Source organism: Tachypleus tridentatus, chromosome 10 (genome assembly GCF_004210375.1).
Source record: "Tachypleus tridentatus isolate NWPU-2018 chromosome 10, ASM421037v1, whole genome shotgun sequence".
In the NCBI taxonomy this organism is placed as follows: domain Eukaryota; kingdom Metazoa; phylum Arthropoda; class Merostomata; order Xiphosura; family Limulidae; genus Tachypleus; species Tachypleus tridentatus.
Window position 1 is genome coordinate 91517543 of NC_134834.1, and position 19993 is coordinate 91537535.

General features: G+C 35.1%; 1 protein-coding gene across 1 annotated transcript in view; it reads left to right on the forward strand.

Moving 5' to 3' along the window:
- The window catches only part of LOC143229849 (uncharacterized), a 69389-nt gene that overhangs the window by 38660 nt on the left and 10736 nt on the right, over positions 1–19993 (forward strand). The window contains exons 3-4 of the mRNA XM_076462685.1: positions 11877–12112; positions 19200–19384. Coding sequence (XP_076318800.1) covers positions 11877–12112; positions 19200–19384 — 421 coding nt within the window. The remainder of the gene's footprint in view (positions 1–11876; positions 12113–19199; positions 19385–19993) is intronic.

Here is a 19993-nt window from a genome sequence, read left to right on the forward strand (position 1 = left end):
TAGTGAGAAGTTCAGTTGACGGAAACTATCACAATAATTAATTATCATTCTAGCTTCTGTCAGTCTCTCGTTAAAAGTGGTCTAAATATGCATTAGTGCAGCTAACATTAGTTTTAAAATAATAAAAACATTCATCATGCTGCCCTGCTTGTTATGAAATACTTTCTAAATAGCCAGGAATAGAGTGAAGAAGTCCAGTTTTCTTTGTAAACAGCAGTAATCCAAATTAAGATACTACAGACATTTACGTTCCTGTTTTGAAGGCCCGGCATAGCCAGATGGATAAGGCAATCGACTCGTAATCTGAGGGTCGAGGGCTCGAATCCCCGTCACACCAAACATGCTCGCCCTGTCAGCCGTGGGGGCGTTATTATGTTATGGTCAATCCCACTACTTGTTGGTAAAAGAGTAGCCCAAAAGTTGGCGGTGAGTGGTGATGACTAGCTGCCCTCCCTCTAGTCTCACTCTGCAAAATTAGAGACGGCTAGCGCAGATAGCCCTCGTGGAACTTTGTGCGAAATTCAAAACAAACCAATCCTCTTGAAATACCGATTAGATTAAACTTATCAATTATCATAAGTAGCTCTTCGCTATTTATCATTCAAAATCGTAGTACTCACCATTCACTACTTCGTTCGTTTATAATTCTTAAAGTAACGAAGGCAGTTCCGCATTCATTCGTGACGTCATCCTAATACTGTTTTTCTCGGTTTGAGCGAGAGCACTTTCAAACGTGTTATTAACGTTATTGTCCTCACACTGCTGTGTCTGGTCAATAGTTGAGTGATGTGTAAGGTGAATAGATTGTTTACCGCTAACCACAAGAGCTTCGTATTTACTTACGTATTTAAAGAATAGCCGTTCTTAATTTAGCAGTAAGACTACAGTGAAAACAGCTATTCAGCACCACCCACCGCTAACTCTTGGGCCTACTTTTATCAACGAATAGTGGAATTGATTGTTATATTACAACATACTTATGAATTTATAGAGTAAGTAACATGGATTTATTTTGCTAAGCATTTTAGTAGGTAAACTATATGTTGGTTTTGTGTTTTGAATGTCGCGCAAAGCTACACGAGGGCTGTCTGTTCTAGCCGTTCCTAATTTAGCAGTGTAGGACTAGAGGGAAGGCAGCTAGTCATCACCAACCGCTGCCAACTTTTGGGCTACTATTTTACCATTGAAGAGTGGGATTGACCGTGGCATAATAACACCTTCACTGCCGAAAAGGCGAGCATCTTTAGTGTGACGGAGACTCGAACCCGCAACACTCAGATTACGATATCGATCGCCCTAACCACCAGGCCATGCCGGGGCCCACCACAATATCGGATAAAAGTAAGATGACATTAGTTTATAAACATTTAAACGTATACAAATGCAAGACATAACTTGGAGGTAAACACAACAAATATACTTGTATTTACCTTGTAATATCTAGAGTTGAAGCGTTTCATGGTCAGAAAGTATCTCGCTAAAACGAAAGATATATGACTTATTTTAGAACAGGATTTTTAATAGACTTTTAACAACTTGGCATAGAACAACTATTTATAAAATGAAACGCTTTGATAACGCACAACAGCTGTACCAGTTTCTTTTACTTTGAACAGATGTATATCTATATCTATACCTCGACGACCCATTAAGAAGATGTACAACAAAAATCATTTGAGCTTAGATATAATAAAGAAGTTTAGAGCATGTTCTGAAATGGATATATCAACTGTTATTACTTTATTGTATTATATGTATATCATACATGATTCTAAAGACTCTGTATTTGAATTGTTATAATATATGAATACCTAAAAACTGGTGTAGCCCATGTACTTTTCCGCTAAGCAAAGATACAAGCATGCACTTTTGTAATGGTGGCCATGATTAATTTAGACTCGAAAAAGTTTAACTTTATGGAAATGTTGACCTAAAAAATTAGTAAATCAGATCCTTGAAATACACATTCAGTGGTAAACAGAAAGAAATTTCAGTCTGACAGTTATTCTCTTTGTGTAGATAAAAATATCTAACGTTTGACTATTAATGGTTTGGGGTCCCTCATGGCCAGGTGGCTAGGGCGCTCGACTAGCAATCTGAGAGTCGCGGGTTCGAATTCCTGTCACAACGAGTATGTTCGTCCTTTCAGACTTCGGGACGCTATCATTTTACCATCAATCCCACTATTTGCTGGTAAAAGAATAGCCTAAGAGTTGGCTGCTGGTGGTGTTGACTAGCTGCCTTCCATCTAATCTTACACTGCTAAATAATGGATAGCTAGCGCAGATAGCACTCGTGTAGCTTTACGCAAAATTCACAACAAATAAACAATGACTGCGGACTGACGTTTTAGTCACGCATCTTTCGAGGTATGTTTTTGTCCTGTAGGTATAGAGTCCAGTAAGTTTCAATCACTTCGCAAAGTTTCTCTCTCGAAAGCTAAATAAGTGTTTATGATCAAAGGAACGTAGATTATACTAAACCACATTCATAAATGATAACGACTTTATTATAGTTAGTGTACGAATAAAGTTAGAAGAACAAGATTTTAAACTGCTACGTTAGCGCATTATTAATAACCTTCACAGAGTCTGTGTTGTCATTCTGAATATTAGTTTTTGTATTTTTTATTGTCTTCGTAGTCAAACATTAGTTTCGTGTCAATTCAAAACCTTCAAAACATCTTCAAGTCATACATTAAGTTGGTTCCGTTGCGACTTGTTTTCTGTGTCTAAGATAAGCTACAAGTGTGAGGCCACACGAACTTTACCCATCTTGACATCTCGTGGGCTTCCTTAAGGTTCAGGGCATCTTGGTAGGGGTTCTCCCTACTTTGAAGGATCTTTGAATCAGTTATATCGTGACATCTCTTGAAGAAGCCTACAGAGCGTTTTACCCCATAAGGCACAGTTTGACGAACATAAAACTGATGTGCTAAAAATTAAAAGTAACCTGAAGGTCATAGTTATCTGTTTTATGAAACAAAACTATCCAACAAATTAACATACGATTCTATATAAATAGCAATTTTCTGTTCTTTTTCATTTTTTTTTACCATGAAATAGCAGTTTTTATTTCTGATAGTGAGAATGTACTGATTTCTAATAATGTAGCATTGCAGGGTTATATCTGTACATTTTCTGTATGTTTAAGGCTAAAAATTACTAAAATATTTGTAATAGTTATTTGATGTAATTAAGCGCACAACAGAATTTTTAAAAAGCAAGTGTTGCCAATAAAAGTTGATGAGCCTTTATGGGTTTCTTTTTAATTTTTTGACAAATTTAATCGAGGGTTATTTACGCTAGCCGACCCTAATTTAGTATCGATAAACTAGAGAGAAGGCAGCTAGTCAACATAACCCACTGCCAGCTCTTAGGCTATTTTTTTTACTAGTAAACAGGGCATCACGTTATAAAGTCCAAACTGCTGAAAAGATGAGCATATTTGATGATAAAAATTTAAATTCTGGAGCCCCAGTTTGGGAGCCGAGAGTCCTAACTACCAGACCGTATTTGTTTAACGGAAACCCTTTTAAAAACTATTAAAATTAATGTTATTTTGATGTTAGTTAAATATTACTGTTATTAGTTTAGTTTGTTTTGAATTTCGCGCAAAGCTACACAAGGGCTGTCTGCACTAGCCATTCCTAATTTGACAGCGCAAGACTAGAAGGGAGACAGCTAGTCATCACCACCCACCACCAACTGTTGGGCTTCTCTTTTACCGACGAATAATGGGATTGACCATCGATTTATAACGCCCCAATGGCTGAAAGGGTGAGCATGTTTGGTGTGACGGGGATCCGAACTCGCGACCCTCAGATTACGAGTCTGTTGCATTAGCCACCTGGCCATGCCGGGCATACTGTTATTATTGATATTGACGCTATTAATGTTATTTGTGAGACAAAGGTCCTTCTAGTAATTTATGTCAGTTTTAATTTTTAAAGTACTTTTTTAACATACCAAATTAAAATATTTGTGTAGAATAATTTGATTGGAACTGTTGATATGTATGTACATCGTCGTATTATTGGTATTTTTTATTCATTACGCAGCAGCTTACCAATAATGTGCTCTATCGAAGCATGTATGCTTTTTTTTTCATTATTTCATGGCAACCGGGGATACAATATACTTAATTAAATTTTATTTTTTCAATACCTTTATTGAATATACAAAAAGCACAGATTTAAAGATATTTAGAACCAGGTAATTAGTTTGTTTTTGTAACTTCTAAGCACATTTAGCGTTCTATTCTACTATTGTTTTCATAACGCATCGAACAATTTAAGAAATAGCAGGACGACTGACAATGGCAAAATGTGTGTGTTTTCGTATAGTAAAGCCGCATCGGGCTATCTGCTGTGTCTATCGAGGAGAATCGAACCCTTTATTTTAAGGTGCTAAGTCCGAAGACTTACCGCTTTCCCACCTGGGGACCTGACAAAAAGGAGGGTAGTAGAAATTGAAAGAAGTCACATCGACCCATGTTTGTTCTATATCCCAACTAAAGAAACGATTCGATCAAGACAGGAAAAAATTGTACGTTTTTAATTTTGACTTTATTAGACAATGGACTCGAAAGGTATATATATCAATCGTTGAAGAAAATTGTGGTACATCTTCAATAACGCGTTTTTTTTTTAAACAAAAGGGAATATTTTATAACAGCCTTTTTATTAGTTATATTTTTGTTCGCTAGTGTTATCAGATCTGGGTCTCACGTGCATCCGATTAGATTTCATTACTCATATGGACCCTCACAAGCTTACTTTCAATTTGAAATTAGTTCAAGCAGGATTAGAATAAATTAGTCTGTGAGACCTTGGTCGTGATCAGATACATCAAACTGTAAATCGAATCTCAAATCGGTTAAGAGATGACTGTGTTATGAAGTAAGATTTTGTATTTGAAATTAAAAGACTCAGAGTCGTTCTGTGAGCCGCTGTGCCATTGCTAAAAATCAACAAAAATTCAGAAAATAAACCTTGATTACGAAAATGAAACATATGAGTATATTATATTAAAACGATTATTAATAAGCAAATCAACAAGTAACGTGACAACTACAGCAGGTACAAAGTGAAAGTGGAACGGAATATATCAGAACTATGTTTTGAAATTGACGTCAGTGAATAGTGTAATGTGACCGGAAATTGACCATGTTTAAAAAAAGTATGTAACATTCCTTTACGATGCAAAATAGTCATATCCTCAAACTATGAAGATTTTGCACTTTGCATGAGGATATCTCTTGTACTTAGTGACATTGGAAGGCGAAATAATATGACTCAACTCAGAGCACTAAAATCGTTTAGAAAGAAACCTGCAGCAAATGGCACTCGTCCCTGGTAACCAATGTGGGTCCTTTAGTGACAAATGAGAACACTTGAGTGCAAATATTAGTGGCAAAAAGCGTCCATCTATCTCACATAACAGGGCCCAATGCAATCCGTAAAAATTTTCTTCGGGAAAAAAAAGACACAGGTCACGTGTTTAAAAGCTGCTTCCACGACATATCTTTTCGATTGTAATATACCTAGAAGACATATTGATAAAAATCACTAAATTCATCAACTGTGTATTTCTGTGTGCTTCGACTATTGAACCAGACGCTGGGAAATATTCTACCCCATATACTGTATATATGGCTAGTGTAAAACCTGTAAAAAACTGGAAATATCAAAATTTTGCAGTATTATTTCAAGAATTCTCTTATAAAACGCCCTCTATATGGCTGAACCTGCGTAATGCAGACGGAGAAAAATATCTTTCACCTACCTCATCTATCAACAAGTGGAATTAGAACCTGAGTAAGGCGGAAAAAATGTTTTTGATTAAATATTAATAAATTCTTGTTTAATTAATAATTTGTTTAAATATTAATAAATTCTCGGACATTTTGTTGCAGTAAGAATTGTTTAAATATATTCTGTTCTTTTTTCTGCTGTCATTATTCCAGAGGTCGCTGTTCGAAAGAACGACTGATTCTACTTTTGGTTGCATTTGCTGATAGAAAACTAGAGAAACCATGGGTAATAGGTAAAAATGAAAATCTGTGCTGTTTCAAAAATTTAAGGAAGAATCAACTTCCTGTGGAATGAAAAGTGAATAATAAAACAGGGATGACAAGTGCTATATTCGAGGAATTTTGAACAAATTAAACATAAGAATGGAAGAAGAAAATAGGAATATTCTACTTTTCCTAAATAATGTAACTTGTCACCCAAAAGTTCAACTTTCAAATGTTCGTTTAGTCTTTCCACCTCTATGTACAACATCAGTTCTACAGCCACTAGATAATGGAATTATACAGTGTATAAAATTGAAATACAGAAAATTGATGCTTCAGAATATTATTGTAAACATGAACGACTGTAAGAGAGCATCTGAAATGACCATGAAAATTGACGTGTTAAATGCAATTGTATTTTTAAGTCATTCAATCAAACGCATAAAATATTAATACGTAATAAAGTGATTTCGAAACTGTGGATTTATTCCTGGTAATGGAAGAGATTGCAAAAAAGTTGTTTGTTATGATGATTCTAGTGAAATCAAAACTCTGGTTGAGAAGATTGATGAAGATGATTCTGTGAACGTGGAAAGTTATGTGAACGTTGGCAGGAATGTTTTATTTGAAACTGATGAAATCGATTTAAAATCTATTATAAAATCGCAAGATGTTAACAGTGTGAGAGATTCAGAAGCTGAACAAAATTAAAAAGATAGTGAGGAAACAAAAAATCCTACTTCATCGCAAGTGTTAAGTTATATCAAATTGTATGAAAAAAATGAAGGGAGAAAATGAACTTCATGAAAAGGCTGTAGAATTGACGTTCTCCTTTAACCGCATGAGACAGCTCATTAAAAAAAAAAAAGTTGAAACTGGACACTTTCTTCAACTAAATTTGAATAAGATTTTGTGTACTTATGTATATTTTGAATGACTATTTTTGTTCTTATTCTAATAAATATAGCATAAACAGCGTAATAACTTTATTCACAAATGTCTTACTTCCTTTTAGTGAAGCAAGTATAACGTTCCGCTCAAAAATTATATATACTTAAGGAAATGCATTGTTCACTGTCTTAGCCGGAAATTTTGCTCGGTCCCGTGCGATTCCGCCTTAGACAGGTTTTACTGTATAACTCTGTGTCATTCCCATATCGTGTCACTTGTACTACTTTGGGAAAAAAATTCGGTAAAGTTATACGATATCTTACTAACAGGTCAAGCGATACCTTGAGGTAAAACATTAATTATATTTTGATGGAAACCACCAACAGTAACGAAGGTAGCACATGAAGCCGAGAAGGATGGTATTATAGTTTGGTATACATATATAATGCTATGGTTTCCATTCTGAAACATACTTAATCAACTATTAATATATATTACATTACAGAATCATTCCAGTAAAGCCTGTCTTGTTTCAAAAGTAAAGATTTTCATAACCTTGTTTTCAAGTTCTCTCCAGTCTTGTTTTTTTACAATTTATTCAAAGTTAGAGAAATCCCTTCATTTTTATGAAAACTTCACGTGCTGATCATACCTGAATATTCTTAGGAGAAAAGAGCAAATCTGAAAATACCACATAACTTTATCATAAAAATAAAAACCAACCTCATTTCGGCCCCCGCTAGTACAGCGGTATGTCTACGGATTTACAACACTAAAATCAGGAGTTCGATTCCCCTCGGTGGGCTCAGTAGATAGCCCCATGTGGCTTTGCTGAAAGAAAAACACATACACGCATAACCTCTTCATTTATCCACACAGAAAGTTTTGGCTCTTATGGCTGAAAACAGACATTCATCATAACATTCGATACACCCATTATTACGTTCCCAAAAGCCAAATTTAAACTTTAACATTCTAGTAACCAGCACGATACTACGATGAAAATAAAAGTATTTTTATATAGCCAATGTTTGTAATTTATATATATATTTTTTATATACGTACACATGTGTTTCTATTATACGTTGATAACAAAGAATAATTATTCATACAACTGGAGAAATAGCTACGAATTTTTTCAAGGATACTAAATTCCTAGAAATAGGGCTAAGTTATTACTTAGTCATATTATACCTAAAATGTTCAATGAATATGCTTATATTATTTGACCAACTGGTCACGACATCTTAGTTATGTTCTAAAACAACTAAAAAAACTGTTTTGAGTCCCATGAAATTTAAAAGCACTGAAAAAGATTGTTGTTGTTGGAACGATTACAACTAAGCCTTTCAGAATCACCGCTGATTGAGTAATTTTGTTCTATAAAAAATACAAATATTAACCTGTATATACATTATTGTGTTCAGAGTGATAAGTGTAAAATCAGAAAGGAAGAGAATGAAAATGTTTACAGTTTATGCAGCCCATTTAAAAAATGGCATCACATGATTTTGCGTCTTTGTATAAGTGCCCTTTAAGTGGGCCTGGCATGGCCAGGTGAGTTAAGGCATTAGACACATAATCCAAGGGTCGCGGGTTCGAATCCCCGTCATACTAAACATGCTCGCCCTTTCAGCCGTGGGGGCGTTCTAACGTTACGATTAATCCCACTTTTCGTTGGTAAAAGAGTAGCCCAAGAGTGGTTGGTGATGACTGGCTGCCTTCCCTCTAGTCTTACACTGCTAAATTAGGGGCGGCTAGCGTAGGTAGCCCTCGTGTAGCTTTGCGCGAAATTCAAAACAAACCAAACCCTTTAAATGTTTCGCCATCATAAATTGTACAACCGATTTAATAAACCAAAATGGCTACTAGAGAGCTTTTTGCGTGTGTTAATAATGTAATTTTTTATAGTGTAATTGGCGTGTAAGAGTCCGATTTGCTCTACCCACCCACATATAATGGGTGTTGAAGATCGCGACTTCCCGGACGAGACAAGTTAGTACACTGAATGAACTTTCACGAATTTCTTTGTACGTGGTATATCCACGCACGTAGACAACATTGACTTCATGATTTTAAGCGATGTTATAACACCATATAGCCTGTAATATACAGAGCAATGAAGTAGATTATCTAAGTCGTGACGTGACGAATATGTTACTCATCTCTTTGGATACAGTTGATGGCTGTCGGACATTTACACGTGATCTCATAACGTTTTCAGATTTAGCACGTGCTTTCTGTACGACGTGCAAATCGTAATAATAAAATTATTAAAAAGTGCTTCGCTAGGCTAATCCTTTATCTCAAGTGGTAGAGTCCTAGTTCGTGAGAAGTATCACGTTTGATCTTTGGCGACGAAAGAATCAGACTGCTAAACAAAGCACTGAAAATTCTCTTTTAACAGACGCCTCCAGGAGTCATTCATGGAGTTTGACATGAGAAGTAATAACCACAATAAACGTTCTCAAAAATTATTAATAAAGATCCTGACTGTAAAATGTCATCAAAGAAACTGACGTCACAAGCATGCACAGAAAGAATATCTTGGTTAGGGATATCATTTGACCACCATGTAACTATATTACTTAAGGGATATCAGTTGACCATGTTGTAACTATATTACTTAAGGGATATCCTTTGACCATGTAACTATATTACGTAAGGGATACCACTTGACCATGTTGTAACTATATTACTTAAGGGATATCCTTTGACCATGTAACTATATTACTTAAGGGATATCATTTGACCATGTAACTATATTACTTAAGGGATATCATTTGACCATGTAACTATATTACTTAAGGGATATCATTTGACCATGTAACTATATTGCTTATTTAAACATTCTGCTTTTCCACCAGCTTACATATATTCATTAAAAGTTTGTTAACATTGTTTGTTTGTTTATCTTAACCTCATGTGGTGACCTACAGATGACGTAGTCCTAACTTGATACAATCGTTCGTCAGAAAGAAAACGAGATTAAGTGGAAATACTAAAATACTGTCGAAACTTTTATCGTCATCACTTTTTACGTGTTTTCTAATGAAACAGCAAAAACCGGTTATAGTTTATAAACATAATTCATAACCGTCCGAAATGCTTCTGTGATTTTATCTGTTCACATGTTTGAAACTAAAACTGTCGACAGCATCTTGTTACAACATACAGAGACTGAGTAGATTATATCAAAATGGTTTTGGAGCATCGTCATGTTCTGTCACAGTCCATGTCGTCATCTCAGGCTGTACTCTATCTGATGGCAATAAACTTGCAGCGTAGTTTTTATTGTAAAAGATTTTGTAATAAAGATTTCATGCTCAAAGCTGACACTCCTTCCCTGCATACTCTACAATGGACATAATTGTTACATGATTTGTTGATTTATGTATTAATAGCACTTTAATGCAATGTAGTTGACACAGTAAGTATATTTAGGGGCTAAATGAGTAATTTTGAGTGCTAAAATTCATTTCTGTATATATAAATTTATGCATGGCACGTGCATAAGTCATGTGTCATTACATCCAGCATTCGAATCTTACGTTTTTTTATAAGAATAAACGGATTAATAAAAAATTAACACATTGAAATATTTCTTACTTTTCCTCGAAATAATTCCTTTTTATCTTTGAAAATTTTACGCACTCTATAGGAAGGTACGTAAACATTTATTTTTATGGTATTTTTGAGTAATAACTTCAAATACCTTAACTTATTTTCTATGAAATATTATACATTCTAAAACGTCTCTCATCTACAGGTCTTTATCTTGCTGTCAAAGTTCTATGCCTTAGTAGACAGTTATGTTATCATTCGTGTGTTCCACGTCATATTTTTTTAAGACCGTGTGATTTTTGCTGTGCTTCATAAACATATGTTTGTTGAATTATATTGCCATCTCTTGAGACATATAATAACCATAATTTAAAATATCACGAAGAGTTACAGAAATAATCGTTTAATCAGCTTCAGAAAAACGGTTTCGAGTACAGTTCGATAGTCAACTTTTATGTAAAATAATTCGTTTAAAATGAAACAAAGGTGTAAGTCACATGATAAACAATTAGATATGAGACATTTTTGATGAGGTGTGATAAAAGTAGTCATATCTGTTCGGAAACACATTCACTGAATATTGTGGTAACGATGACTAGTTTCACTTCTACTATAAGCACATGAACAAGACGTCTATTAGTGATTGTGTTCCAAAAAAATAAACTGAATAGATTTTATGTAAGATAATTCGTTGAACAAATTATTAAAATATGGAATCCGTTTTTTATTTAAGTGTTATTTTTTTTAAATGGGTCAACGCATTTGAAGATCCATTCTAATATTTTTATGACATAAGATTTTTAAAAATAATCAATATATGTTTACTTAAGAAAAGTCTTGCTTCCCATTGCTTACTTGCCCATTTTTCTCCTACCATTTAGAGACATAATTTGTGTGTGTTTGCCTTCTCTTATAGCAAAGCTGCATCGGGCTACCTGCTGAGTCCACCAAAGGGACCTAATTTATGTGTAATATGCATCTACTTGTATATAATCAGTAGCAGAGATACAATAATGAAATATCTGAGTTTTACGTACATTTTAGTTTGTTTGTTTTAAATTTCGTACAAAGCTACTCGAGGGCTATCTGCGCTAGCCGTCCCCTAATTTAGCAGTGTAAGACTAGACGGAAGGCAGCTAGTCTTCACCACCCACCGCCAACTCTTGGGCTACTCTTTTACCAGCGAATAATGGAATTGACCGTCACATTATGACGCCCCCACGGCTAAAAGGTCGAGCATGTTAGGTGTTAAGGAGATTCGAATCCGTGACCCTCAGATTACGAGTCGCACGCCTTAGTACGCCTGGCCATGCCGGGCCACGTATATTTTAGACTTCAAATGTTTGTTTGAACTAACTATAAAGTCAACAGCTGTGGCTCATCTCAATTTGTTGTTTGTCTAGAGCTTGAAGAAGTACGCCAAGCAAACGATCACTTCCTGGGAGTCAGGAGCAGAACAACCTGCAAGATCCCCCGCCCCCAGGTGGTTCGGGTGAGAGATATATTTCCTGATACCTCCAAGCAGTATGTTCCTCGCTGTACCATACTACATCGTTGTTCAGACCAGACTGGCTGCTGTGATGATGACCAACACAAGTGTGGTCCTCTACAGGTTCAAGAGGTCACCTTGTATTTCTACGTAAGGTTTTGAAAATTATACTGTTTATCTTTATTTTAAGACCTAATATCCTAATTATAATTGTAAATATAAAAGCTTAGAAATAACTCATTATCTTTTCTTCCTATTTGCTGTCCTCGTTTTATTAAATTGTATTAACAAAGGTTATTACATTTTGCAATTTTTGCTGATAAAGTAAAAATCAAAACAACAAAACAAACACGAAAACAAACAATATTATGTTTATAACAGTTTTCACCAACTTCTTCGCATGTTTCAAAATTTCACACTTAGGTATTCCGTGATAAAATAACACACTCTGAAGATCATCCTTCAAAAGGTGATGTATCTCACGTGGTTTCAAGCCATTCATTTAAGACAAAACAAATAATTAATATTAATTATGAACCAAGCAAGCTACTTACATTAAAGCTAATTAAATATACATGCACTCTTTTGTTTTATTGTTGTTGTTACCCTGACTGATGGCCACAACTTCTTCCATAATTCCAGTTTCTCACGAGGTTCGATCAGCTCAGGAAATGTATTTCAGTCGTAAGTCCATAAAGTAAGTTAACAAAAATGCGTTTATGATACAAATTTAACAAAGCTTACTTACAGAGAAAAACAAACAATCCAAGTTTCAGATCGAAAACAACCGACGAACTGGTTAACATTTATTCATGTGTATCTTTTGTTCTGTCCGTAATCCCAATACATCTAAGTATGATTTAAAGTTCAGATGTGATATAAAGAAAGCTGACGAACTTAATATTAGTAATTCCTTAAAATCTAAACATTTTCAAATCATCTAAAGGATAAAAAAAATAAGTAATATCGATTTAAATTATCTAAATAATATTTGATGTTACTAGTTGCTAGTGAACAAAATCAACTGAGCAAAGCGACAAAAACTTGAAGCGACATCATCGCTTCTGGACATGTTTTGTAGTAACAAGACGTATAGCTCAGTGTGCAATATCAGACGCACTTCAGTTCTTCAGTTATGTAATTTGCTAAGAATCTGACCTTTATCGTTTTCATTGTTTAAGCACGCAAAACTACTTTGTATGTTACTTCATTGAAATATATGTTATTTAGTAATAACTCATAACTAAAAATAATCTAATTATATGTTTATCCGGATTATCATGTGTGTGTGTGTGTGTTTTTCTTATAGCAAAGCCACATCGGGCTATCTGTTCAGCCCACCGAGGGGCATTGAACCGCTGATTTTAGCGTTGTAAATCCGGAGACATACCGCTGTACTAGCAGGGGGCCGGATTATCAAAAACATAACTTGTAAGATAATGATATAACGAAACGTTGAAGCCATTTGAGCACGTAGAGAATGTGTTTATTAGACATGCTAACATTGTTTACCACCAGTTTTTCCTTTCCATTAATGAAGTTCTATACGCACTGTGTGAGAGAAGATGAACAAGGTTAATTGTATACAATTAATATGAAGGATTCGTACAATATCTAAAGTTTTGATTTAATTTGTTCCCTATTTGTTTAACTTCCCTGGTTATTAAGGTTACTTCGCCCTTTCAGCCGTGTAGGCGTTATAATGTTATAACCAACGAATAGTGGGATTGATCGTAACATTATAACGCCCCCACGGCTAGGAGGGCGAGCATATTTAGCGCGACGCGAACCCGCTACCCTCGGATTACGAGTCGCACGCCTTACGCGCTTGGCCATGCCAGGCCCAAACAAACAATTAAGGTTACGTGCGAAATACTTTGTTAGAAAAGTTTATTTATACTAGAACTGGAATTCAAAACTTGATAATTTGAAGTTTTAAACTGATGTTACAGATTAAAAATTCCCTACTGTTATTCTTATCTACTAGTTAAAGTTAAAACCAAGTGATGATTTCACATACAAAGTGACACTCGATTGTCCCAAACCATTATCTTACATTTATAAAAAACGCTAATTATTTATCATATGAACCATGCTTTAAGCGAATTACAACAATAAATTGTCCCATTTATTGTATAAAGTACATTACAACAGACATTTAATGTAAAACGTTATTAGCTGGTAGCGTCAGTGAGTGGGTTACAACGTTAAAACTATTAGTAAGGGACGATTTGTTTGTTTGCTTCTTTGTTCAGTTTGGAATAAAACTTCTCGAGGATTCATAGCTAAGCTGTCATTAATTTGATACCAGACAAATTAGTAGATTCATGAAGTGTTGATACGAAATGATAAAATCCCTATAACCTGAGCCCTTTCGAAAAGTGGACCTTTCTTCTTCAGAAACAAACTGTGAATGGTGGTAGTGTAGCTGAATGGGTGATATTTTAAGGGAGCTGAGTGACGTCATAAAGTCATCCGGTTTCCAGGAAATGTTTAGCATATTTTTTCATGTACTGTTGTAAGTATCTCATTTACTGTTCTTGTAGCCGGCAACGACAGCATGAGCAGTGATATACTAGATAGAAGCCAATATTGGAGCTTCTCTTTACCAACAAAGAGTGGGTTTGACCTTCACATATATTGCCCCATCGGCTAAAAGAACGAGCTTGTTTAGAGACGGTGTTCGAGCTCGTAACCCGTAGATTGCTTGTCGAGTACTTTAATCATCAGGCAATGAAATTATTTTCAGAGGGACGATGACAATCCAACTGAACAGACGAGCAATAGGTGGAAACAGTAGATCATGATACAAAGTTAACACATTACAGAGAATACGACTTTCCCTAAATTAACAATATTTGCTTCATCTTATATATGTATATTGAGAATCGTGGTGTCTGTACAAGCGTTCGTCTGTCTTCCGTTTGAAAAGCTGTGCACGTAGACAAACCTCAACATTCACTTTTAAAATGACACGAGAACAGGCATGAATAATGTTGATGCCAAATTTTATATCAAAACCAGGATATTGAACACTAACTTGTTAGGAACTAATTACACTGTCACTTGCATTTCAAACTGTAATGTAACGTAAACAATAAAAATATAGATTTACTGTATGATATTGTCGAGTTTATCTTAGCATGACTGAAATGTTCAACAATTACTTTTCACTCTGAGTGATAGAAGTAGCTTAAAGGTTTAGTTCTGAGGTTAACCAAAGGTGTAACACAACTAATTTTTTAAGAGTCCTTGAAATAACTTAGGTTGATAGATTAAATTAAACTGTTATGTCACTTTTGAAATTATATGTGTGTATAATAAAAAGGTGTTAAAGTACATAACAAATTATTTGATAATTCAGAGGTAAATAAGGGAGCTTACAAGGGTCACATGTATGATTACAATACTGCGTTTGCCTTTCTCGCGTAATACTCTAATTAAATATAAATGCTTTACATGTGGCACAAACATTGACCCATATAATTGCTGTAAATATGGGCAAAAACGATGATAGCAATTACCTAAAGTTATATGGCCCGACATGTTCATCTGGTTAGGGCGCTCGACTCGTAATCTGAGGGTCGTGGGCTCGAATCCCCATCACACCATACATGCTTGCTCTTAGAGCAGTGGGGCCGTTATAAGTGAGGGTCAATTCCACTATTCGTTGGTAAAAGAATAGCCCAAGAGTTGGCGGTGGGTGGTGGTGACTAGCTACCTTCCCTCTAATCTTACTCTGCTAAATCAGGGACGGCTAGCGCAGATAGCCCTCGTGTAGCTTTGCGCGAAATTCAGAAACAAACAAATATGTTACGAACTATACAAAATTTTAATAAAATCTAATACTTCGTGTTCTAGTTTGAAGCTGTGAGATAAAATAAACACATTGAGTTTCCTTTTGAAGAAGAGAGGTCTATCTTTCGAAAGTTCTCGGGTTACAGGGTATTATATGTTCGAGTTAAATTGATTTTTTTAACCTGTCTGTTTTCCTAACAACGTGATTAAACACATTAAGGATGTTTCAAAACAACAAAAATAATACAAAGTTGTTTCTAATGAGTATTAAAATGTCTCCCTGTGAATTTTATGACCTACTAAAAATTTTGTTAATTTGTTTAAATCAGTGGTTCCCAACCTTTTTTATGCCCCGCACCCCTAAAAATTTTTAATATGTTCTCGCACCTCTCATAGTAATTATTTATTTAAGAATAAATTAGAAGGTGGCCAAAACAAATTTTTATAATTAGTTTTTAATGATATATAAACAAAAACGAAACATTTAAAAAAGGAAAAATATTACAACAAACTAAAAGTTGCATAAACCCTACAATTTGAATTTGAAATGTTCAAATGTTCATAAGCTAATTTAAATTTAATGACTCTTCTGTTCCTGTTTATTTCTTACGAGTTTTTCAAAGCGTGGCACTTTGTTGCTGATAGCAATCTGCAAGTCTGCCTGTGCACCCAAGCGGTTTCTAGATCTTGTTTTGATTGACAGAAGGGCACTAAATCCAAACTCACATAAGTATGTCGTCACGAATGGGATGAGCACAGTTAGTGCTTTTTCACAAAGTCTTGGAAACATGTCCATTGCCGAACACCAATATTGTTCCAAAGTTTTGCTTTAAAACTGCATTTCAAGAACTCGATTTGTGCGCAGTTCAATAAGATCTTCCTTCAGTTCTTCGTCATCCGACATATTATCCAAATTGAAGGAATATGGATTCATAATCCATTCTTCAGAAGTTTCCAGTTCTCCTCCAAAATATGAATTCAAATGACTTTGATAGTATTTCCAATTTATCCACAATTTCTTCACACACACATGGAATTAGGGACTCATTCTCACCTACCAATTCTTCGAGTGATGAAAAATTTGAAAGATTCTCTCTTTTAACTCGTCGACACCAAAGGTGTAACTTTTCTTTAAAAGCATATAACTTTTCGCAGCATTTCAATATGTTTATGTTTTTCCTTGAAGAGATACATTCAGGTCATTCATACGAGTGAAAATATCACTCAAATAGGCTAGCATTTGGTTGAATTCTTGTGATTCTATTTCTCCGAGCAGATCATAGCCACGTTCCTTCAGAAAAGTTTAGACTTCTTCTCGCAGTTTAAAGAAGCGCCTTAAAGATCTCCCAAGTGACAGCCAGCGGACTTCTGTGTGGAAAAGAAAAACTGAATGCTCACTTCCAAAATCTTCACAAAGCGACCTGAAGAGGCGGTGATTCAGAGCGCGACCCCTAATCCAGTTGATGGTCTTCACAGATGTGTCAAGGATCTTTTTCACCTTTGAAGGCAATGTTTTTGATGCTAAAGCATGCAAATGAAGAAAACAGTGAGTACCTTGCAAGTGCGGAATCTCTTGTTTTATCAGTGCAAAAAATCCTGATTTATTTCCTAGCATAGCAGGGGCATCGTCGGTACATACAGAACCAATAATTTGGATATCTAAATCATATTTCGCAAAGAAGTTCTTCACACACTGGAAGACATCTTTCTCTTTTGTGGTTGTTTACAGATCTTCACAGAACAGGAAATCTTCCATTATGGCACCATCATGGACATACCTCACTAGTGTGATGAGTTGACTGCAATTTGCAACATCAGTTGTTTCGTCCAATTGGAGACAGATTTTCAAGGGACTAGCCCTGATATCTGCGATAACCTTGTCCAAAATGTCCGAACTCAAATCACCAATTCGGTTTTGAATAACATTATTTGATTATGGCACTAATTTAAGTTTGTTTTAGGCTTCCTTTTCCAGAACAATTGTTGCCATTTCTAATGCACACGGTTTTTTCACCTCTTCTGCAATTGTATGAGGCTTCTTTGATTTGACGACTTAAAACACCACATGGTATGAAACCATTAGCAGTGGTTTGTCAGCAGATATAAAACCAAATTTTGGAAGGGTTGCTCGAGAATCAAAGCGGGCCCTTCTACCTTTCAACGATTCAATATCATGGCCTACAACAGCTGCTCCACCATGCCGGTTGTTGAAGTGATCCTGCAGCTTAGATGGCTACAAATTTGCATTTGAAAGAACAGTGTCACAAAGCATACACTGGGGTTTTTGCAGATCCTCAGTTATTCAGATGCAAGTGAAACCAAAATTCACATAATCATCATTCCATTTCCTTTTTTTTGACATAATGAAGTTTTTTGCACGAACACAAAATCAACAATGCATTGACTACCATAGCATCACGCATAGGTTTATATACTTTTCGAAACTTTCTAAAACATTCTCGAATATACGTCATATGACGTCATCAATTAATTCTGGATACTTCTGAAGTTTCTCGAGTCACGATCACGTGAATACATAACATAAATAAATAATAGACACTTTAAGACGGCGTTCACGAACGTAACCTAATTAGTTGTGCCGAGTATTTAGGTTACGTTTCGTGTGTTGTTTGTTTACAGTTCTACATTAAGATTTCGGTCTGCGCCGGTGACGGTAGAAACGATAGTTTATCGTAACGAGGTAAAAAGCTACGTCTGTAACAAGAAAAATAAGAAATAAAAATCTAACGTAATTTTTAATATATAGGACAGTACCCTTAATATAAACAAAAAAAAACTGAAATGTTTTCTCGCACACCCTGGAACGCTATCTCGCACTTCTGGTTGGGAACCACTGATTTAAATTATTCATGTCGAAATTTACTGTAAATGCTACTGAGTGGATAGTGATAGGCTAGAATTTTACTGTTATTATATCTTATGTTCTATTGTTTCTAGCCAAGTTATCAGGTTAATCCCTTCATAGTTTTGGTATCTACATTTAATTTGTTTTTTATTATCATTTATTCAAGTTTTTCTTCCCTCGTCTTGTGAAATAACACTCATCCAAGAATCTACATCTTAGTAGGAAGAAATCTTTGAAACGAGAATAGAACTTGCTAGAAACAGCGAGTGGTAGTTTTAAATATGAAACTATGTAGGCTTCAGAGCCCATTTAAGTTCTTACTGTTTTTACTTTGTTTTTTCATGTACGAGGGTTGCACTTTGTGATAATTCATCCCCACCGTTGTGTGTAATTCAACAGATACCTCTTCTACTTTAGATACATTTTAACGGTCCATATTATAGTTTGTGTGCAGGTTAGTTTCCTTGCTTGTTTTGTTTTACGCATGTTTTTTTTTTCATTTTATTGTCTTATTATATGAAACATTCCTATAAATACGTATACATATATATATAAATATCTTTATTGTTACAGACTCTACATCTTAAAAATCACCACATGGAAATAAGTATAAACAACGCTGTGGAAAAGTTGGTTTTTATTAATCACACTGAATGTGAATGCCAGCCAATAAACAATCGGCCGCGCATGCATGAAGACCACCACCACCATCTTCCATTATCTGACAGCAGCCACCGTCCAAGTGATAAGGATTCAAAGTGAGTTAAGCATACCATTCTAACAGTAAAACCTGAGCTGGGTTAAGCGTGCTTATTATTGCTGTACGAATGATCCAAAGTTGAAGCCCCGATTTATCATTAAGGCTAGCCTAAATTACGGACATCTGTGTTTAAAATCTGTATGAGACATGTCTGCTTAACTCATTGTGTAAAATAACGTTTAAGTTGAAAAAAAGACCAAATAGTAGTAAAACTGGACAACGTTTAAAGCTTAACCTTACTTTTATCTTTAATCCAAAATAATATAGCGTAACGTTTTGGGACAACATGGGACTCATTGGTCCATCTCGACGGTGCCATTTTCTAAATCAAATTAATTAAAAAATATATATCTTAAAAGTAACTCATGCTACTCATATACTTACCAAGCATTTTCTTAAACTATCTTTAATTTACTGCTTCTATAACATCTGAAGGCAATCCTTTCAAAGGCCAACCACCCTGCTATAAAAATAAAACTGTCTCAACTGAAGATGACTCCTATCACACCAAAATCCAATTTTGTGTCCCCAATTCCTACTAATCTTCCTGCTAAGGTGGATAATGTGATAACACCATTCTTTTTGTGTCGTGGAAATGTATTTATTT